This window comes from Pleurodeles waltl, chromosome 3_1, assembly GCF_031143425.1.
Source record: "Pleurodeles waltl isolate 20211129_DDA chromosome 3_1, aPleWal1.hap1.20221129, whole genome shotgun sequence".
Taxonomy (NCBI): domain Eukaryota; kingdom Metazoa; phylum Chordata; class Amphibia; order Caudata; family Salamandridae; genus Pleurodeles; species Pleurodeles waltl.
The window spans coordinates 1,585,902,183-1,585,920,033 of NC_090440.1; the positions used below are offsets into that span (position 1 = coordinate 1,585,902,183).

At 43.9% G+C, this 17,851-nt stretch overlaps 1 protein-coding gene across 2 annotated transcripts in view; it reads right to left on the reverse strand.

Moving 5' to 3' along the window:
- RIF1 (replication timing regulatory factor 1) overlaps positions 1–17,851 on the reverse strand; it is a 310,912-nt gene that overhangs the window by 260,912 nt on the left and 32,149 nt on the right. For both annotated transcript variants that reach the window (XM_069225212.1, XM_069225211.1), the window contains exons 4-9: positions 8,153–8,283; positions 7,954–8,048; positions 5,866–6,055; positions 668–760; positions 435–573; positions 52–203 (exon numbers count right to left, since the gene is read on the reverse strand). In XM_069225212.1, coding sequence (XP_069081313.1) covers positions 52–203; positions 435–573; positions 668–760; positions 5,866–6,055; positions 7,954–8,048; positions 8,153–8,283 — 800 coding nt within the window. The remainder of the gene's footprint in view (positions 1–51; positions 204–434; positions 574–667; positions 761–5,865; positions 6,056–7,953; positions 8,049–8,152; positions 8,284–17,851) is intronic.

Here is a 17,851-nt window from a genome sequence, read left to right on the forward strand (position 1 = left end):
CATCAGGCAACAATGACATACCAGATACTAAATTTACATAGTATTGGTTACCTGTTCAAAGTTAGCCGAAAGCTGAGCTCCAAGTCTCATCAACAAATACCACCAAACCTCCAGTTTGGTCAGTGCCAATGCCTCCGTCCTCACATGGATGGAACACAATGGTTGCATCAACAGCTTCAGTCTCTTTGTGCTTGATAGAATATCTTCAACAGAAGAAAACAACATTAAACAAATAAACAATATGAAATACTGGTATTTCCTAAGAGGAATGCGGTTACTGCAACAGAAGCCCAGAAGAATGCTTGATGGATACAGGATCACACATTGTTTCATACTCGCTTACAAAATACAGTAAGTCTTTTATAACGTGCACAATATGAAGTTGTACTTTACAAACCTAAAGGAACCTGAAATTTAATAGGGGATGAACCAACCTGGATTTAGAGCAAAGTTATCTATTAGACTCTTCCATGCAATGAAGGCAATTTTCTTTATTACAGGTGATCCACTGCGAAATCCAAGTTCTTCTAACTGCAACAGTGAGTTGATAAAACTACCACTACGATGGAGTGTCTGGAAATTGATTAAAATGAGAAGATACATGTTCAGAAAACAAACGATCTAGACACAAAGAAAAAAAAAAAAAAAATAGGGGCTGCTCCTTTACCTTTCCTAATAGCTTCACAAACAGAGGCCACAACTTCAAAACATAGGTTTCATTTTTAGTTGAGAACAACCTCTGAAGTTCGGATATGATTTTCTGTGGCAACAAACAGAAAAGAAGAAACAAAGGCAAACAATTAATGATCTGGATACAATTGTGCATAACCGCCTGCAAATATTGTTACACAAGGTCTTCTGTACATCACCACAAGGGAATGCCATGTTAGCAGATTACTATCACTTATACGAACACTAGCACAGTAATAAAATTTGCTTGCGCAAGCTTGTACTCATGACTGGACCAGTTTCCAAAAAGAAAATATGTGAGGGCAGACAGCATAGTGTGTGTGGATAGGAGCAGTCAGCATAAGGATAACATTCCAGGATCACCCCATAACATTTTTACGAGAGGTTGTGCAAGTCCAATGTTGTGATCCAACAGAAGAATACATTTTGTAGCCCTTTGAGAATTGCTCTATATAGCAATTTAATATAGATCAGATAGACAATGTATGGTTCTGTTTTTTTTCTTTTTTCTCCAGATCACACATAGAGATGCATATTTACATTAAGTGATAATGGCAGTGGCTTGTTTGATAGTTTAGGGGTGCTAGATTAACTGCGATTTAACTTGTGCATGTACTTAGATTTAGTGAGAAGTCGTTTGAATTTTAGAGCAGGTGGCTGTGCAGTTCAAGGGATCTGCTTTATGGCATGCATGCGATTTTGGTGTTGAAAAAAATATGAAAATTGTCTTAGTGTAATGAATGTGATGGAAAACCACTCTTGAAAGACAGAGTGGGTCTCCACCATGAATGCTTTCATAAACCAGTGTGAGCATTTTGCAGCAGTAGCCCGACAGGCAAGCATGCTTAAAGATGGAAACCTACAAGTCAGCCATTGTACTAGGCCAGCTTATATACATGACCTTCGGAAACCGGTTTTTGTAGAAGGAGAGGAAATTAAGGGTTCGAGTGTTATGATACTATCAAAAAGTACTACCAGGTTCGTCACTGTAGAGATGAACTTAGGGAAGAACAGGGGTGGAGTTCAACAACAAACGGGGAATCTACAAACTGAAATGCCAGTGGAGCCACTAGGCTTTCTAATCTATACCTAATCAATGAGGCATTGAGAGCCGCAAAGTGGATAGACTGGAGGTAGAAGCTGTTCAGATGAACACTGCTGTAGCTTTCACTTCCCTATTCATAGTTTATAATGTATTGAGCAGCTCAGCCTTCTGTAATTCCTGGTGCTTCAGAAACAAACTGGAAAAAATACAAAGCAGGTACATAAACATTTACAATCAAAGCTATTACTCTTCACACGATTATGCTTACCATGTCCAATTTCCTACAGCCCTCAAGCAACAAAATAAGAACGAAGGCTATCTGGGATGGGTGGCATAAAATGGGGTGTATGTAGAATAATGGCATGCAGCCTAGAACGTCATTGGGGTTCATTTCTTCCCTTTGGAGTATGATCGAAGAGTGCAGTGCACTTTTGGCTATGGAATAACATAGTTGAATGCATACAATGATCCATATAAACAGGCCTGGTTTTTAAGACAATTTCCCAAAAATGGCACTGGAAATTAACTTTTTTTTCTCATGATCAATGCAGTTCATTATAGCACTCCTTGCAGCTAGATCGTGTAAAGCAGTGTCAGCGACAGCTTGTGACTGAAAAAAGACAGGAGGATGGGCAGGCGGTGTAAAGGAGTAAAAATCGAGGGGGAAAAAAAAAAAAAAGATTTAAAGTAACCTAGGGTGTGTGTAGCCCAACTCTGGAGGGGGGGAGGGGGAGAGGGAGAGAGAACATAACATGAGGGCCCATTTATGAATGTTCTCAAAGACAGAGAGAAGTGCCAGCAAAAAAGACAACCACCAGTGCAGTGGCTCAAGAGGTTCCCCCATTAACACCGTAACGCGTATACTGCAGTCCAACGGAGGAGCTTGGGGACTATGAGAGGTTACCTTGGAGTTTCCCACAAAACCATTTATTAGACGGATTCTAAAAACAATACAATTCAAAACATTTCTAAAGCGTGCAGCTACCTCTGCAAAGGCGTCCCTGCGCAAGCAGACTCAGGATGCAAGGACTGCAGGGCAACAACTAATACGCATCATTGACTCAAACAAATTGGTCTTCAATAGTTTGAATGATATCTGTATGGAAGTATGGGGTGCTTGTTTCTACACATCATACAGAGGTATACGCCAAATCTGCTTGCTGTAAATGGAGCAGGCAACATACTAAGTGTGGAACTGTAATGGTTAAGAATTCTATATTTTGAGTACCACAGCAACTGTCGAAATGTGTCCATTTAGCTGCATAACATGGTCGCAAAGTAAGTTTCCCAGCTTCTTTTACAATTTCCAATAATTTGTCAGGCAACTGTAAAAGTACCCCACGTGCAAGACCTCAAGTGCCAAATCTCTAAAATCAGTTATTTGCGACTGGAATGCAATATGTGGCATTGGTGATGACAAAGACAGGAAAGAAACGTAGTTACTTGGATGAATGAAGTACTAAATGTCTGAAGGGCACATAATATGTTAAGAGTAAGCAACATTTGTGTATGCCACATTTTGTGCACTACATAAGGGATCATTAGGATCAGCAACCCCAATTGGATGGAACGTTTTGGCATTTTAACATTTGCACGAGTAACAAGCGGATCTACTGTCTGATACTCCCAAAGGTGATAACAGTGGATGAGAACTTGTGAGTTGATTTCCTATTCACAAGTCTGCTAATGACACCTGCTGAGAACAGCAACCTTGTCCCCTCTCCGGAGGAGCTCGTCAAGTATGTCTATATGATAGCGGATTGTCCAAGGTTGTTCATATAATCTGGCATTATAAAATCTGTGTCTAATGAAAAATCCCTATCTTTGTATGTAGCACATGGTGCTCACTCTATTGAACCAAGGTGGTACTTGGATTTAACAATGATCTGTGTAGTAAAAAGGTTACTTTGCTACACCACTGTAGTTTGTGTTTAACACTGAATTCCACCACTAAATTCTCCCAAACACAAGTAACTTGTGACTATTATCTTGCAAGACTGTCCTGTAATGTGCCATGTGCAAAACTGCATTTGGGACTACCGCAATGCATTAACTCATCATTCCTAACATTTTTATCATTATTTTCATTGATGGGGGACATTGGATTTGATAAAGGGAAGGGATTCCTGCAATTTCACTGTTCGACCTCTGTGGCGGTGGATTTGTCACCAAGTTGACTGTAGTTCCCCAAAATGTTTGAGCCTGCTGAGAACACGAGTGTAATTTCAAGACCTTGATGGTGAAATTGATTAAGATTTATCTGCAGAAGGATGTCAAGACACTGAGCTTCAGCCAGCCCATTTACTATTTGAATTTGCGTGCACTTCAAATGTTCCCGCAAACAACTAGGCATTTTATGTAAGACTTTTTTTTTTTTTTTTTATCTTCGGACTAGGAAGACTCCGATTTCCTACGAAATGGCTTCTTCAGAAGTATACTGTGTGACATGGCTGTCAAATGTCTCAAGACCATGAAGAATTATGGCCGGTTTTGGGATGGATGCATACAATGTCTTGCCTTTCATCTAGCAATGGTGTTTGAGGGACATAATTATCTTCCTGCTGTTGTCATTGTGAGGAGGTAGAGTCCCTAATGACAGACAATCTTGTTGGTTTGAAACCAGATTTTAGTATGGGGTCATCTAGGCGTTGACACCACCACAAGCAAAATCCTTTTTTTGATGCTAGGCATGGTCAGTCACTGTAGGTAATGTCAAATGTTCAGGACGTGGTGACACCAAGGTTTTTTTCTAAGGTGGTTCCTCGAGGAAGGTATGGCAAAGAGTAGAGATTGTTTTTGGGGCCTGACACCCAGCGGTATTGGGTGGCTGGTGGGCAGGGGAGGGAGCTCAACCAGGCTATTAAATAAATGGGCTGGGGCAGTTGAGGGATATTTAGTTCATCTCTGTGCACAAGAGGTTCACAGGTGGTGTCAGAATGCCAATACAGTGCATTACAACTTTACGATATGCCCCCACTACCAAGAAGGTGTGTTGCCTAAACAGATGCCACACCGTGGCACCAGGTCCTTTTATTTTTCTGCATACAGTAAACTAAATGTACAAAGGAAAAACGAAAAAAAAAAAAAAAAAAAAAAAAAAAAAGTACTTGAAACACTCACCCCCATGCTTTTGATGACAAGCGGGAATCATCTAGTAAGGAATAAATACAATGGATGTTTTAAAGGACTTGGATTCGGCCATGTTTTTAAAGGTAAAAGCTAGTCCAACTTTGCTAGGCAACCAACAGTGAAAAGTCACTACAGGACCAGGGCCTTTGACACTGGAGTACCTTGAAACTGGCTGAAGCCATGTCTATCTTTCTTTGAAACGCTACTGCAAAGAGGGGTCTACACCTGCGGCATGTGCAAGCTAGGTTAGGCAACATGGTTGCATGTGCTACTCCTATTGGCAGAATCACTAGTACAGTATATAAAGTGGTCAAGTTATCCGATACTGAGCAGATGGTCTTTTGACCACATATTGTGAATAGAATAGCTGACTAGCAACAGATAGCTAGCTTGCATACAACAGGTATTTTTGGGCCAATTAGATTCTTGGGGTCACTGTCCCAAATTAGAAGTGCCAATATTTATTTATTAAAAGGTATTCTGTACATCAAAAGGGATCAGAAAACAGGGGCAGATTTTGTAGTCCTTAAAGCAGAGCTTTGGCAACTTTGGGTTGGCTCAGTATGCATCGAATCATTGTTAAATTATTATCTAAGTATTATGACAACTGTCTCTCACGCCCTGTGTTCGTGAGAGAGTTGCTAGAAGTGGTGCATAGCCGTTATAGGGCAGTAAAACAAATGGCATTTTCAGCACTATGTACGCACATCTGAAGACATCTATTGTTTCAAATAGAAAACAAAATGAACAAATGTACACGTTTTATTTAGAAGAAACAATATAGTTAATAAGTATTTTATCAGGTGGTTTATAACTTGATGGCAACAGCATGAAAAATAATTTAAGAAGTACTTTCTCATATAAGAAGTATGTGAAAACAACATTAGGCCTCTCAGAGCTGCAGCCAGAAAGCAAAGACACTCAAGTAACTTGTGTGGGAATTACAAAAAAAAAAAAAAAAAAAAAAAAAAAAAACACACACAACAAAAACAGTCACTTACTGTAGACATCAATGGCTCTGTTATGGCAGCAACGTCTTGCTGTTTTTGAAGGAGGAGTGGAATTCCCATCTCCAGGGCTGTTGCACCCCTTAAGCGCACTCTTGGTGCAGAATGGACCACTAAAGGGATGACCAGCTTTGCCCACCGAGGAGCTTCCTCTCCCATTTGCATTGGCGTCTGTTCCAATAATCTGCATGTTATGTGGGGAAGAAAGGCTTATCACACTGATGAATATATGACATTTTAAAGATATGTACCAGCGAACATTAAAATAGGTGTGAGGGAGAAAGACACAATGGGTGGAATGTATGAGGCAAGCCACACTACAAAGCTACATACCTTCAAAGAAAAGAAGCAAGTGCATAAGTGAGGACAAGTAAGAATACGTATATATTTCTGTACTTTAAGTGCAATAACATAACTTTCAATAGTATGTATAGTATTTTCCTATATCATGCTACAAGGCCTTAAATGTCTTTCCACATTTACAGCAGCCCAACTTACAAAACCAATCACAAAAGATATCTCCAAAGTAGTTAACAGAATAAATAGTACTACTCCTGATGACCAACAACTCGCCAACTGCATCAAATCAGACGTATCAACTGCTGACAATGATATGGAACAGGGTCAATGGTTTTTCCACTATGATTCAGTGGTGCTGTTCTGATAAGAGTTTGCCACAGGCCCTGGAATGACTCACCTCCTTCCTCTCAGGAAGGACCCAAAGAGTGCGCCTCCCCCCGTTCCTGCCTAAGGCCACCAAGACCATCTGCGAGTTCCACAGGGCTCCTCCCTCAGCCCCACCCGCTTCAATGTCTACATGGCCCTGCTCGCCAAAATCGTCCAATCCCATGGCCTCAACATCGTTTCCTACACCGACAACACTCAGCTCATCCTCTCCCTCACGAAGGACCCCACATCTGCAAAGAACAACCTCCACGCCATTGCCAACTGGATGAAAGCAAGCCGCCTCAAACTGAACTCTGAGAAGACAGAGACCATCATCTTCGGCCTCAACAGCTCTGCATGGGACGACTCCTTGTGGCCTGCCACTCTGGGGGTCGGCCCCAACACCAACCACCCACGCACGCTCACAACCTCAGTTTAATACTGGACTCTGCGCTCTCTATGACCTCAGCAAGTCAACGCCATCTCGTCCTCATGCTACAACACCCTTTGAGTGCTCCGCAAGACCTTCAGATGGATTCCCGTGGAAACCAGAAGAACGGTCACCCATGCCCTAGTCAGCAGCAGACTGAACTACGGCAAAGCCCTCTACGCGGAAACAACAGGCAAGCTCCAGAAGAAACTCCAGCGCATCCAGAACGCCTCGGCACAACTCATCCTCAACCTCCCTTGCCACGAACACATCTCAGCCCACCTCAAAGACCTCCACTGGCTACCAGTCAACAAAAGGATTGTCTTCAAACTCCTAATCCACACCCACAAAGCTCTCCATGATGACAGATGGGCCGACCTCAACGTGCATCTCCACTTGTAGACACACCAGCTCCGCTCTGCCAACCTAGTCCTTGCATCCGTCCCCCAAATTCACTGTACCACAACCGGTGGCAGATCCTTCTCCTACTTTGCCACCAAAACCTGGAACTCCCTCCCCGTCAACCTATGTACGACCCAGGACCTCCTTATCTTTAGGAAGCGCCTCAAGACCTGGCTCTTCAAACAGTAGCCACTCTTCTCCCCCCCTCCCCCCATGCCTTGAGACCCTCTGGGTGAGTAGTGCACTTAACAAATATCCAATTGATTGACTCAAAGATCTCACTGCAGTTATCCTAGGTTCAGTGTTCACATGTGAAAATGCCTTTTTAAAACGACAGTATCTTGCATGGAGGTAGTTCAATTTGAAACCAACCTCCTAGCCAGAGGAAATGCTTGATGCAGCAAAATGGGGGAATCTACATGTGGAAACCCAAGTAGGCAGCAACATTAAAGCAAGCACATTAACCTTATTCATTTTCAACAAGCTCCAGGGGCGAGACATTGTGTACTGTGCAATATAAATACCTCCCCGACTTATGCACACATGGCATCAAGTATAGTTCGAAAAGATGGAATACCACGCACCGTATAACTGTGTTTAGTGCTTCATATTCAATCACCATTGACTGAACATCTCCTCTATTAAGTACCGTTTCTAATGTAGAAAGTATATCAGGTACCTAAGGAAAAGAAAGAAAGAAAGAAAAAAAAAAAAAAAACACGACATCAGCAACAGAAACATACCAAAACTGGGAATACTCTTTGTAAAGGAAATTATACTCACCAGTTTACCAACTTCCTCTGAAGGAAAGCATTGTTTGGCAATCACCCAAAGTGCTCGTGTGCAAGTGTTTTTGTCAGGACTTTTTGTGGCAATACTGATTAACGTTGTAAGCAACTCGTGAATTTCAGTAACTGAAAAAAGAAAATTATGTTCACAAAGATCGGATAGTAAGAATAGGAACTAGTGATAAACTTTTCAAAAGCGAGGTCTTAATTCCTTGGCATATTCTTTACAACAATATTCTGTGCCCATGCCTGATTTTCAAAACAAATTCTGTAAAAGTGGTGCAGCAGTTACAACAAGCCTGGAGATGACAAATATAAAACTTTATTCACGTCAAATGAAAGGAGCCGCACTGAAACAAAACTTAAGAACCGATCCTGGTTTACTAGCCCGAAGAACCTAAAACCAGTTAATAGGTCCAATATCTTAATACCGCAGTTATTGAAACGGTCTTGAAGAACGTCATTACAAATTATGCATACATTGACACCTAAGTAGGTTATGCTTTAGACAAGCGTTTCCCCAAAACTGTGGGTCACAAGCTGATTTTTGGTCGGGTGGGAAAACTAAAGTGTTCAACTTGTCACATTTGCCAGTGCTTCTAAGACAGAGGTCAAATGTAAGTCTGTCTTTTCTGATAAATTGCTGCAATATTGGCGTTTACGTTTCTTTTCGGACTGCAGAATGAGGTGTTTTTAAGGTGCATTAGGTGACAATCTTGCTAAAGTACAGGGATTGTGAAAGGAAAGGCTCAAAGATTTAATTTTTGGCAACAGAGTGCAAATGCTTATAAATGATCTATAAATATTTAGTAGTTAAGAAATCAAAAATGAAGCTCGTTTTTTGCAATTCTCACGTGTGATGGGAACAGATTTTAATAAAATCAAGACAGTTACTTGGTGATGTACAAATGATAAATAATCACGGCAACCCTATCTCTCCCCACATAGTTTTCCCAGTAGAACTGTATAGCAAGCAAACAATGTCTGTGCAAAGTTAAAGGAAAGGCAATCGAAAATGTGCTGTCTGTGAATGATTTACGTGCTCCCACACGAAGCTTTGGTTACATTAAAAAAATGGCTTCTCTTCGTGTCCATTAAAGGTAGATGGAACGTTTGTCATTCTAAAAAGTCACGGAACCATTGCTTTAGACCCACTGACATGAGATCATGCGTTTTACGTGTCAGCTTAAAAAATACAAATAATAAAGGAACAAGTGGTAAGTTTGCAATACAAACATACATAGACAGAGATGCACACAAAACAGGCACGGAATATGCAGCAGCAGTAGAACATATATGCACCTGTCCGAAGGCTCCATGCCATAGACGGTTTACACAGACAAACAAAACAAGTACTTCTGAGATTTTTGCAGTGGGTGCCCTAGACTGACAAACAGTTTTAAGCAAGGAGTAACAGTGGGTGCTCTTAGGGGCGAGGGAGTGTTATCATTTAGTGACAACCTTAATGATAAATCCTACACACATTTGGGGGGGGGGGGGGGGGGGGAGGGGCAGGAGGAGGAAGGAAGAAACACTTATCCGGCGTGAACAGCCTGCATACTAGCTACAATAGTAGTCACATGAAAGGAACACACCTTCACGTAACTTCACAATTCAACAGAAGGACGATTCAGACACTGAAAATTAAATATCTGCTGGCATATCATCTAAACTAGTATGCTGATGGAAATTACAGGAAACCGGTTTATAAAGGATCAGATGGGGTAGGAAGGGAAGAATAATAAACAAACATTGGCAATGTCCACCGGTCTCACCTTTACATTCAAGCAAGGCAGATTGGAATTGCCAATACTGATTTATATTATTTTTCAGTGGGGATGCTAGATCTTCCACATTTCTGCAGCAGTTTTTCAAGTGACCTCTACTTCCACTAAAATGCAGCAAACTGCTGTTTAACGTAGGTGCTCTGTTTGAAACCCTGTGTTCGGAGCAGGGCAAATAACGATCTACCAATGGAAAAAAACAAAAAGCTCCAGTGGGTGGGTCAGACCCAGAAAGGTAGGAAAGCCACGAATAACAGCAACGCAAATGAGACCAACAAGACAACCATCCAAACTTAAGCAACAATTGGCTCAGTGGAGTATGGTATACAATGCAGTTTGTGACCAACAGATGAAACTGAGAGGTCAGTAGCAAGACAACAACAAAAAAAAAAAAAAACAGTACAGTACATCCTCTCAACGTAACATTTTCCTTTCAAGCCAAACTACAAAACAGTCATTATTTTAAGTACAGTTTTAGGTTTTTTGTTTGTACCGATTTGTATAATTTCCAAGCATGTTTTCCTATTTTGAAGAATAGACATAGTGGACAATTTTCTGTAAATATGGAGATATGGAGCTCAGGTGAAAAGACACAGACATAACACTGTACCTCTTCTACCAATAGAAGCACAAGCTCATATCCCTAGCGCTGTTCCCAGCCACGAAATGTATAAAGTCAATGGTCGGACGGACTTATTGGACTGTGCGGGTTATTCAGAAAAAAAAAAACAAAAAAAAAAAACACTAAACTTCCAAATACTACCTTCAGATGATCAGCGTTTGTAAAAAGATTGGGCAGTAAAACTAGGCAGGAATAATGCGCACTGTTCATCTCAACCCCCAAGAAAGGATAAACCGCCCATGATATATGTATGTCATCAAGGGACCCTGGTCCATGGCGGGGCCAGTGGTCATACAATAAAAGCAGCAATTGCTAAAGACACAGGTCTCCTAAGGCGCCTTTGTCACTGGGAGCACATTTACCAACAACGAGTGATATCCTTTCCCACCAATTAAAAAAAAAAGGCCAGAAACAACACTGACTCTCATACCCACTAACAGTAGATTTTCAAATGGATTAAAAACAGGGAGCTGAACCGATGTGTCAACTGATAAAAATTGGGTTTCTGGTTGGCTAGGGTAGGCACCTAAGCCAGGCAGAACCCACTACTCTAGTCAAGGCATGTAAGTTACACACCAAAGATTACCTGTGCTCACCCCTGGTAACTTGCACAGAGCAGTCAGGCTTATCCCCAGGGGTCATTTGGAAAGGGTTTGTGAAACCCACTCACATCAGTGACACAGTAAATACACCACAAATGAGACTCCACACAGGGTATATATATAAAAAAAAAAATCCTTCTATATTATAGGTGTCACCAGATCAAATCATCATAAATTACACATCCTTCACACACTATGCAATTCTTAATTAGTACTCATTATCCTGCACATGGCAAGACTAAGATCGCCATCCATCACATCATTAGTGCCTGTGCAGCAAGTGATGTTAAGAGAAACACATGAATCACAGTATGTACCCATAAAAGGCATGGAACCCAGAGCCCCTGTGCTCCTATTACATTTGATGTGCTGGTTAGGCATTAAATGTGGGGCCCCAGGAGTGCCAGAACACCCACTGCTTTCTCTATGGTAATCCAGAGTCTTCCTATTGTCAATGGCACATAGGGCGCCTACTATACTCCATGCAGTAATTCACTGTTCTCAGCACGGATCCCTTGTCACTCCCAGGGGCCTCCAGAGAGCATTTACTCTGCATGACCCGGAATCAAACAAATGTACCCAAGGTATGTCCCAATAATTCCAGAAGGGAGGTTTGTACACTGTATCTATAGTTGTGTGACCAACAGATTCTCTACATGGGCCCACTGCCTTAGCCATGGATAATAGACCTTTGTATTTAGTCTTGAGGTTTCACTTGGACAGTCATAGGTCACTTGACCAGCTATGTGTCACTTGAATAGAAAGCACAGTACCCTACACCAGAAATGATGACACCAAGTCTGAAAATCAAGCAATAGTATATGGGCCTTCTACCTCTGAACAGCAACTGAACAGTCACCAGTATCTGAAAAATCACTTCTCTAGAACTTCCCATTACACAACTTAGCCATTAATTTATCATCTTAGAAACAGGCACTCTTTAGGGGCTACTGAACATAACCGCCATTACATTTGTAATTCAACTGCCAGGCTTGGGAACTTGCAGCAATTTGACAATTTCATGTCAATTTTGAGAAAGACTAACTGCGCAAAAAAACAAAAATAAAAAAAGCTTGGGCAAACTGCAGTTTACTGCCAAGTATTCCATTGGAGTTGGGAATTGAAAAGGTCTTCTGCATAAAAACTCAACTATTGCCTTTCCTATTCCCTCTGAATACATTAAATAAAGGTAATCTTAAAGAGTGCATTAAAAACGAATGAAATCCTTAGACCCTCATTTATTTTTTTTTATTTTTATTTTTTACACATAATTGCATTCAGTGACCAGGGTCTAAATTCGGAAGCCAAAAAATGTTCAAACAAACATGCCAAGTACAATTTTCTACATTCTCTGGCAATTTGAATATTTAACCTGTTTGCTCTTTTTTCCCCCCCAACTGAATACAGAAAAAGAATCAGAACAGGGTATTACACCTATTGAATATTTTTATTTGCTGTGGTGCAAAATACATTATACACTGTTAAACAGTAAGCCCCAAAAACCACTGAGGGGGAAAGGAAGGAACCCCCTCAACCCCCCAACAAGTTTTCCAGGCGGCGGCAGTGGTGGTGGCGGTGTGTAGAGGACAACTATGGTGTATATATAGGTATATGTATCCCCTATTAGTGAAGTGTAGGCAGTGTCCAGGAAGCCAGGGTTCTCTAGAGCAAGCTGTGGATGAGCTGCCAAGACTTATTTAGGAGACATGCAAAGCTTATGCAATACCACTATAGGTCACACAGAAACTTATCACACATGAAAAGACCACAGTGTTACACACACAAAAAAGGTACTTTATAGTAACACAACACTAGAATACTTATAGGCAAGTTACACCCCCCCCAACTGAGGAATGTATACACTAACTATATACACACACATTAGCAATCAGTAAATAGCGTAGAAACAACAAGCATTGTCAATACTTAGTAAAAATAGCAAGGGTCATGGGGCGGGCGAGATATAGTTCCCCACCCAAGGATGTGGAGTTGTTAAAGGGGAGCTGGAGGAACTAGGAACCCCAAGAGGTGATTACCATAGTGGTCCCAAGTGATAAGGAGAGCAAAAGGTAAGTACCTGGTCTTCCCAAGGATTAAAAGCAGGACTTCGGGGAAAAAAAAAAAAAAAAAGGCTTTTAAGACAACAGGACCAGACAAGCAGAAACCAAAAGGTGGATTCTGGTAGAAGAGGACCTGCAAAAGAAGAGGACAAAGTCCAGTCCACAATGGAGTGCCCAGTGGCGGCAAGAGCCTCTACCCATCCTTCTGTGGATGCAGAACCAGGTCAACGAGGGGAGAATTTCAGCTGTGGAGCCCAGGGACTGAAAAGGAGTCCTTGGAGTGGTGCAAATTGTGTCCCACGTCGGTTGTTGGGTCACAGATGGTCAGTGGTGCAGAAGAACCACCAACAAGCCTTGGCAAATGTAAGAGGGGCAAAAAGAAGAGTTGCACGTCTGAAGAGGACCAGCAAGGCCAAGGGGACTCGATCCAAGGAGGGGAGTCTGAGGTGGCCCTCAGCAGCCCGGAGAGCCAACTAAAGCAGTCACAGCCCTCACAGACAACCCACAGCAGCAGGCACAGTAAGTTGCAGTGAGGCCCAGTAAGCCCACCTGAAGAGGAGTCCCACGTCTCTGGAGCAGCAGAATGGAGACGGTCCTTAGCAGGATGGAGTGCTCGAGGCTGGGGCTACACAGAGCCTGAAGATCTGTTGGAGCACGAGCAAGCAAGCCTTGGTAGCTGCAGGAGTCGCGGTGCACAGGGGTACTGTCCTGCAAGGAGATACAAGGTCTTACCATCTCCCAAGTTGGATAGCTGGCAGAGAGGACCAAGGGGACCACTCCAGACCGCTATCTGTGCTGCAGGATCCACGCATTTCCAGATCAATCAAACATTTGTAAAAGCGCACTACTCACCCGCTAGGGTCTCAAGACGCTGAAAGGGGGGGTGGGGGGGGGGGGGGGGAGTAAAAGAACTGCTACTGTTCGAATAGACAGGTCTTGAGGGGTTTCCTGAAGGTCAGGAGGTCCTGGGTCTGTCGTAGGTGAGCCGGGAGAGAGTTCCACGTCTTGGCGGAGAGGTGGGAAAAGGATCAGCCTCCGGATGTCGTCCGGCGGATGCGAGGGACTGTGGCGAGGGCGAGGTTGGCGGATCGTAGTTGGCGGGTGGGAGCATGAAAGGTAAGTCGCTCATTGAGGTAGGCAGGCCCTGTGTTGTGGAGAGCTTTGTGAGCGTGGACCAGGAGCTTGAACGTGATCCTCTTGTTGACTGGAAGCCAGTCTAGGTCTCGGAGGTGAGCTGTGATGTGGTCAAGGCAAGGGATGCAGAGGATGAGGCGTGCAGAGGCGTTCTGTATTCATTGCAGTTTCTTCTGGCGCTTGGCCGTTGATCCTGCGTAGAGCGCTGTGGGACTTTTTTGCTTATGCAGGGTCATCCTCAATCTTTTTGCCTCCTGCCTCCTATTTTTTCTGACCTGTTGCTGTTGGCTTTTGAACTCTGAGCACTTTACCACTGCTAACCAGTGCTAAAGTGCATATGCTCTCTGTGTAAATTGTATGTAATTGGTTTATTCACGATTGCCATTTTTGTTTTACTGTTTAGTCCCTAGTAAAGTGCCCTAGAGGTACCTAGGGCCTCTAAATCAAATGTTACTAGTGGGCCTGCAGCACTGGGTGTGCCACCCACATAAGTAACCCTGTAATCATGTCTCAGACCTGCCACTGCAGTGTCTGTGTGTATATTTTACACTGTAAATTCGACTTGGCAAGTGTACCCACTTGCCAGGCCTAAACCTTCCCTTTTCTTACATGTAAGGCACCCCTAAGGTAGGCCCTATGTAGCCCCAAGGGTAGGGTGCAGTGTATGGATAAGGTAGGACATATAGTAATGTGGTTTATATGTCCGGACAGTGAAATACTGCCAACTTCGTTTTTCACTGTTGCAAGGCCTGTCCCTCTCATAGGATAACATGAGGGCTACCTTTAAATAGGATTAAAGTGTAGATTCCCCTAGAGAGTAGATGGACATGTAGAGTTTAGGGTCCCTGAACTCACAATTTAAAAATACATCTTTTAGTAAAGTTGATTTTAAGATTGTGCGTTTGAAAATGCCACTTTTAGAAAGTGAGCATTTTCTTGCTTAAACCATTTCAGTGACTCTGCCTTGTTTGTGGATTCCCTGTCTGGGTCAGTTTGACAGTTGGGTTGTTTTTCACCTCACACTAGACAGTGACACAAAGGGGGCTGGGGTGTAACCTGCATTTCCTGATTAGCCATCTCTGCTAGGAGGGAGGGGTGGAGTGGAGTGGTCACTCATCTGAAAGGACTGTGCCTGCCTCTGACAATGCCTGCTCCAACCCCCTGGTGTGTGTTTGAGGCCTTGCTTGGGCAAGGCAGGATTTCACAAGTAGGTGTGAGTCCCCTTTGAAGAAAAGGTGACTTCAAAGACTAAAATGGGTATAAGAAGGGCACCCAAATCTACAGACTTTAGAAAATACTTCTGGAACCAAGAGGAACCTCTGCCTGGAGAAGAGCTGATAGCTGAGGAAGAAGTGCTGCCCTGCCTGTGACTGTGCTTTGTGGAGCTTTCCTGCAGTGCTGCTTCTGCCAGAGTAAGAGGGCAAAGACTGGACTTTGTGTGCCTTCCATCTTGTGAAGAAATCTCCAAGGGCTTGATTTAGAACTTGCCTCCTGTTGTTTGAAGTCTCAGGGACAGCAAAGACTTCTCTCTGCCAGCACCTGGAGTCGCTGGAGAGACTCCTGCTCTGACAAGTGGTGCCCAATCAAGTCCCTGGGCCCTTGAAAGGAAAGCTGGTGGAAATCCAAGGAAATCTACTTCGGACGACTCTGGACCGACGCCGCTGCTGAATCCGGGGACGCCGCCTGCACCCGATGCCGTGACAGTCGCTGGATCACGACGCTCTTCACAGGCCCGACGCCGCTGCAGCCCCGCTGAAGTCCGCGACTCTGTGGAAGTCGCCGCACCACGTCGTGACCGACGCCGCTCGAAGTGCGCGGATTCAATGTTTCGCACAGACGCCGCAATCCCAGACTTTGCGCATCGGCTTGTCTTCACTCTTCACCAAAGGTACTGTACTTGGGGGTCTAATCGACTCCGTATCCGGCGCCGCTGGTGTCGGCTTGTTGGGAACGACTCCGTCACGACGCTGTGTTAACACCTCATCGAAGCATTTTTGTTTCCAAGCGCTATTTTTGAGTTTAATCTTTAAAAATTAATAATTTGACTTGTGTATGTTGGACTTTTGTTGTTTTGGTCTTGTTTTGTTTAGATAAATATTTCCTATTTTTCTAAACCGATGTTGTGTCATTTTGTAGTGTTTTCATTAAGTTACTGTGTGTGTTGGTACAAATACTTTACACCTAGCACTCTTAAGTTAAACCTACTGCTCTGCCAAGATACCAAGGGGGTAAGCAGGGGTTAGCGGAGGGTGATTCTCTTTTACCCTGACTAGAGTGAGGGTCCTTGCTTGAACAGGGGGTAACCTGACTGTCAACCAAAGACCCCATTTCTAACAAGCGCATTGCTGTAGTCCAGTCTGTTGCTGACGAGGGCATGGGTGACAGTCTTTCTAGTTTCGGTGGGGATCCATCTGAAGATCTTGCGGAGCATGCAGAGGGTGTTGAAACAGGCGGATGAGACAGTGTTGACTTGTTGGGTCATGGTGAGAGATGAGTCAAGGATGATACCTAGGTTGCGTGTGTGGGTAGTGGGTGTTGGTGCTGTTCCTAGGGTGGCAAGCCACCAGGTTTTGTCCCATGCAGAGCGGTTGGAGCAGACGATGAGGATCTCAGTCTTGTCCGAGTTCAGTTTGAGGCGGCTCATCTTCATCCAGTTGGCGATGGCAAGCAGTCCGTCGTGGAGGTTGGTCCTGGCGGTGGCAGGGTCCTTGGTGAGGGAGAGGATCAGCTGGGTGTCTTCTGCATAGGAGACGATGTTGAGGCTGTGGGATCTGACGATGTTGGCGAGTGGAGCCATGTAGATGTTGAAGAGAGTTGGGCTGAGAGAGGATCCTTGGGGAATGCCGCAGATGGTCGGGGTGGCTTCAGACAGGAACGGAGGGAGGCGGACTCTCTGGGTTCTGCCGGAGAGGAATGATGTGATCCAGTCTGGGGCCTTCTGGCAGATCCTAGCGTCGAAGAGGCGTGTGCACAGGGTGTGGTGGCAGACTGTTGAAGGCTGCCGAGAGATCTAGGAGGATGAAGGCAGCGGTTTTGCCTTTGTCGAGCATGATCCTGATGTCGTCGGTAGCAGCGATGAGTGCGGTCTCGGTGCTGTGGTTCCTGCGGAATCCGGATTGGGAGACGTCTAGCGTGTTGTCCTCCAAGAAGCGGGTCAGCTTGCCAGGGTCTGCATTGGGTTTCTTTAGCAGGACGTTGACTTTGGCATGTTTCCATATATCTGGGACGGTTGAGGTCTCGAAGGAGCTGTTGATGACGGCCCGGAGCTGGGGGGCGATGATTTTGTTGGCCTTGTTGAGAATGTGGCGAGGGCAGGAGTCTGTAGGGGAGCCTGAGTGGATGGAGCTCATGGTTTTGCAGGTTTCTTCATCGTTGGTGGGGGTCCAGGAGTTCAGTACGTTGGTGAGGCCGGGTGCTGTGGTGATTGGTTTGTCAGTGGCGGTGATGGTGGGCGACGCAGATTTGAAGCTTTTGTGTATGTCTACGATCTTG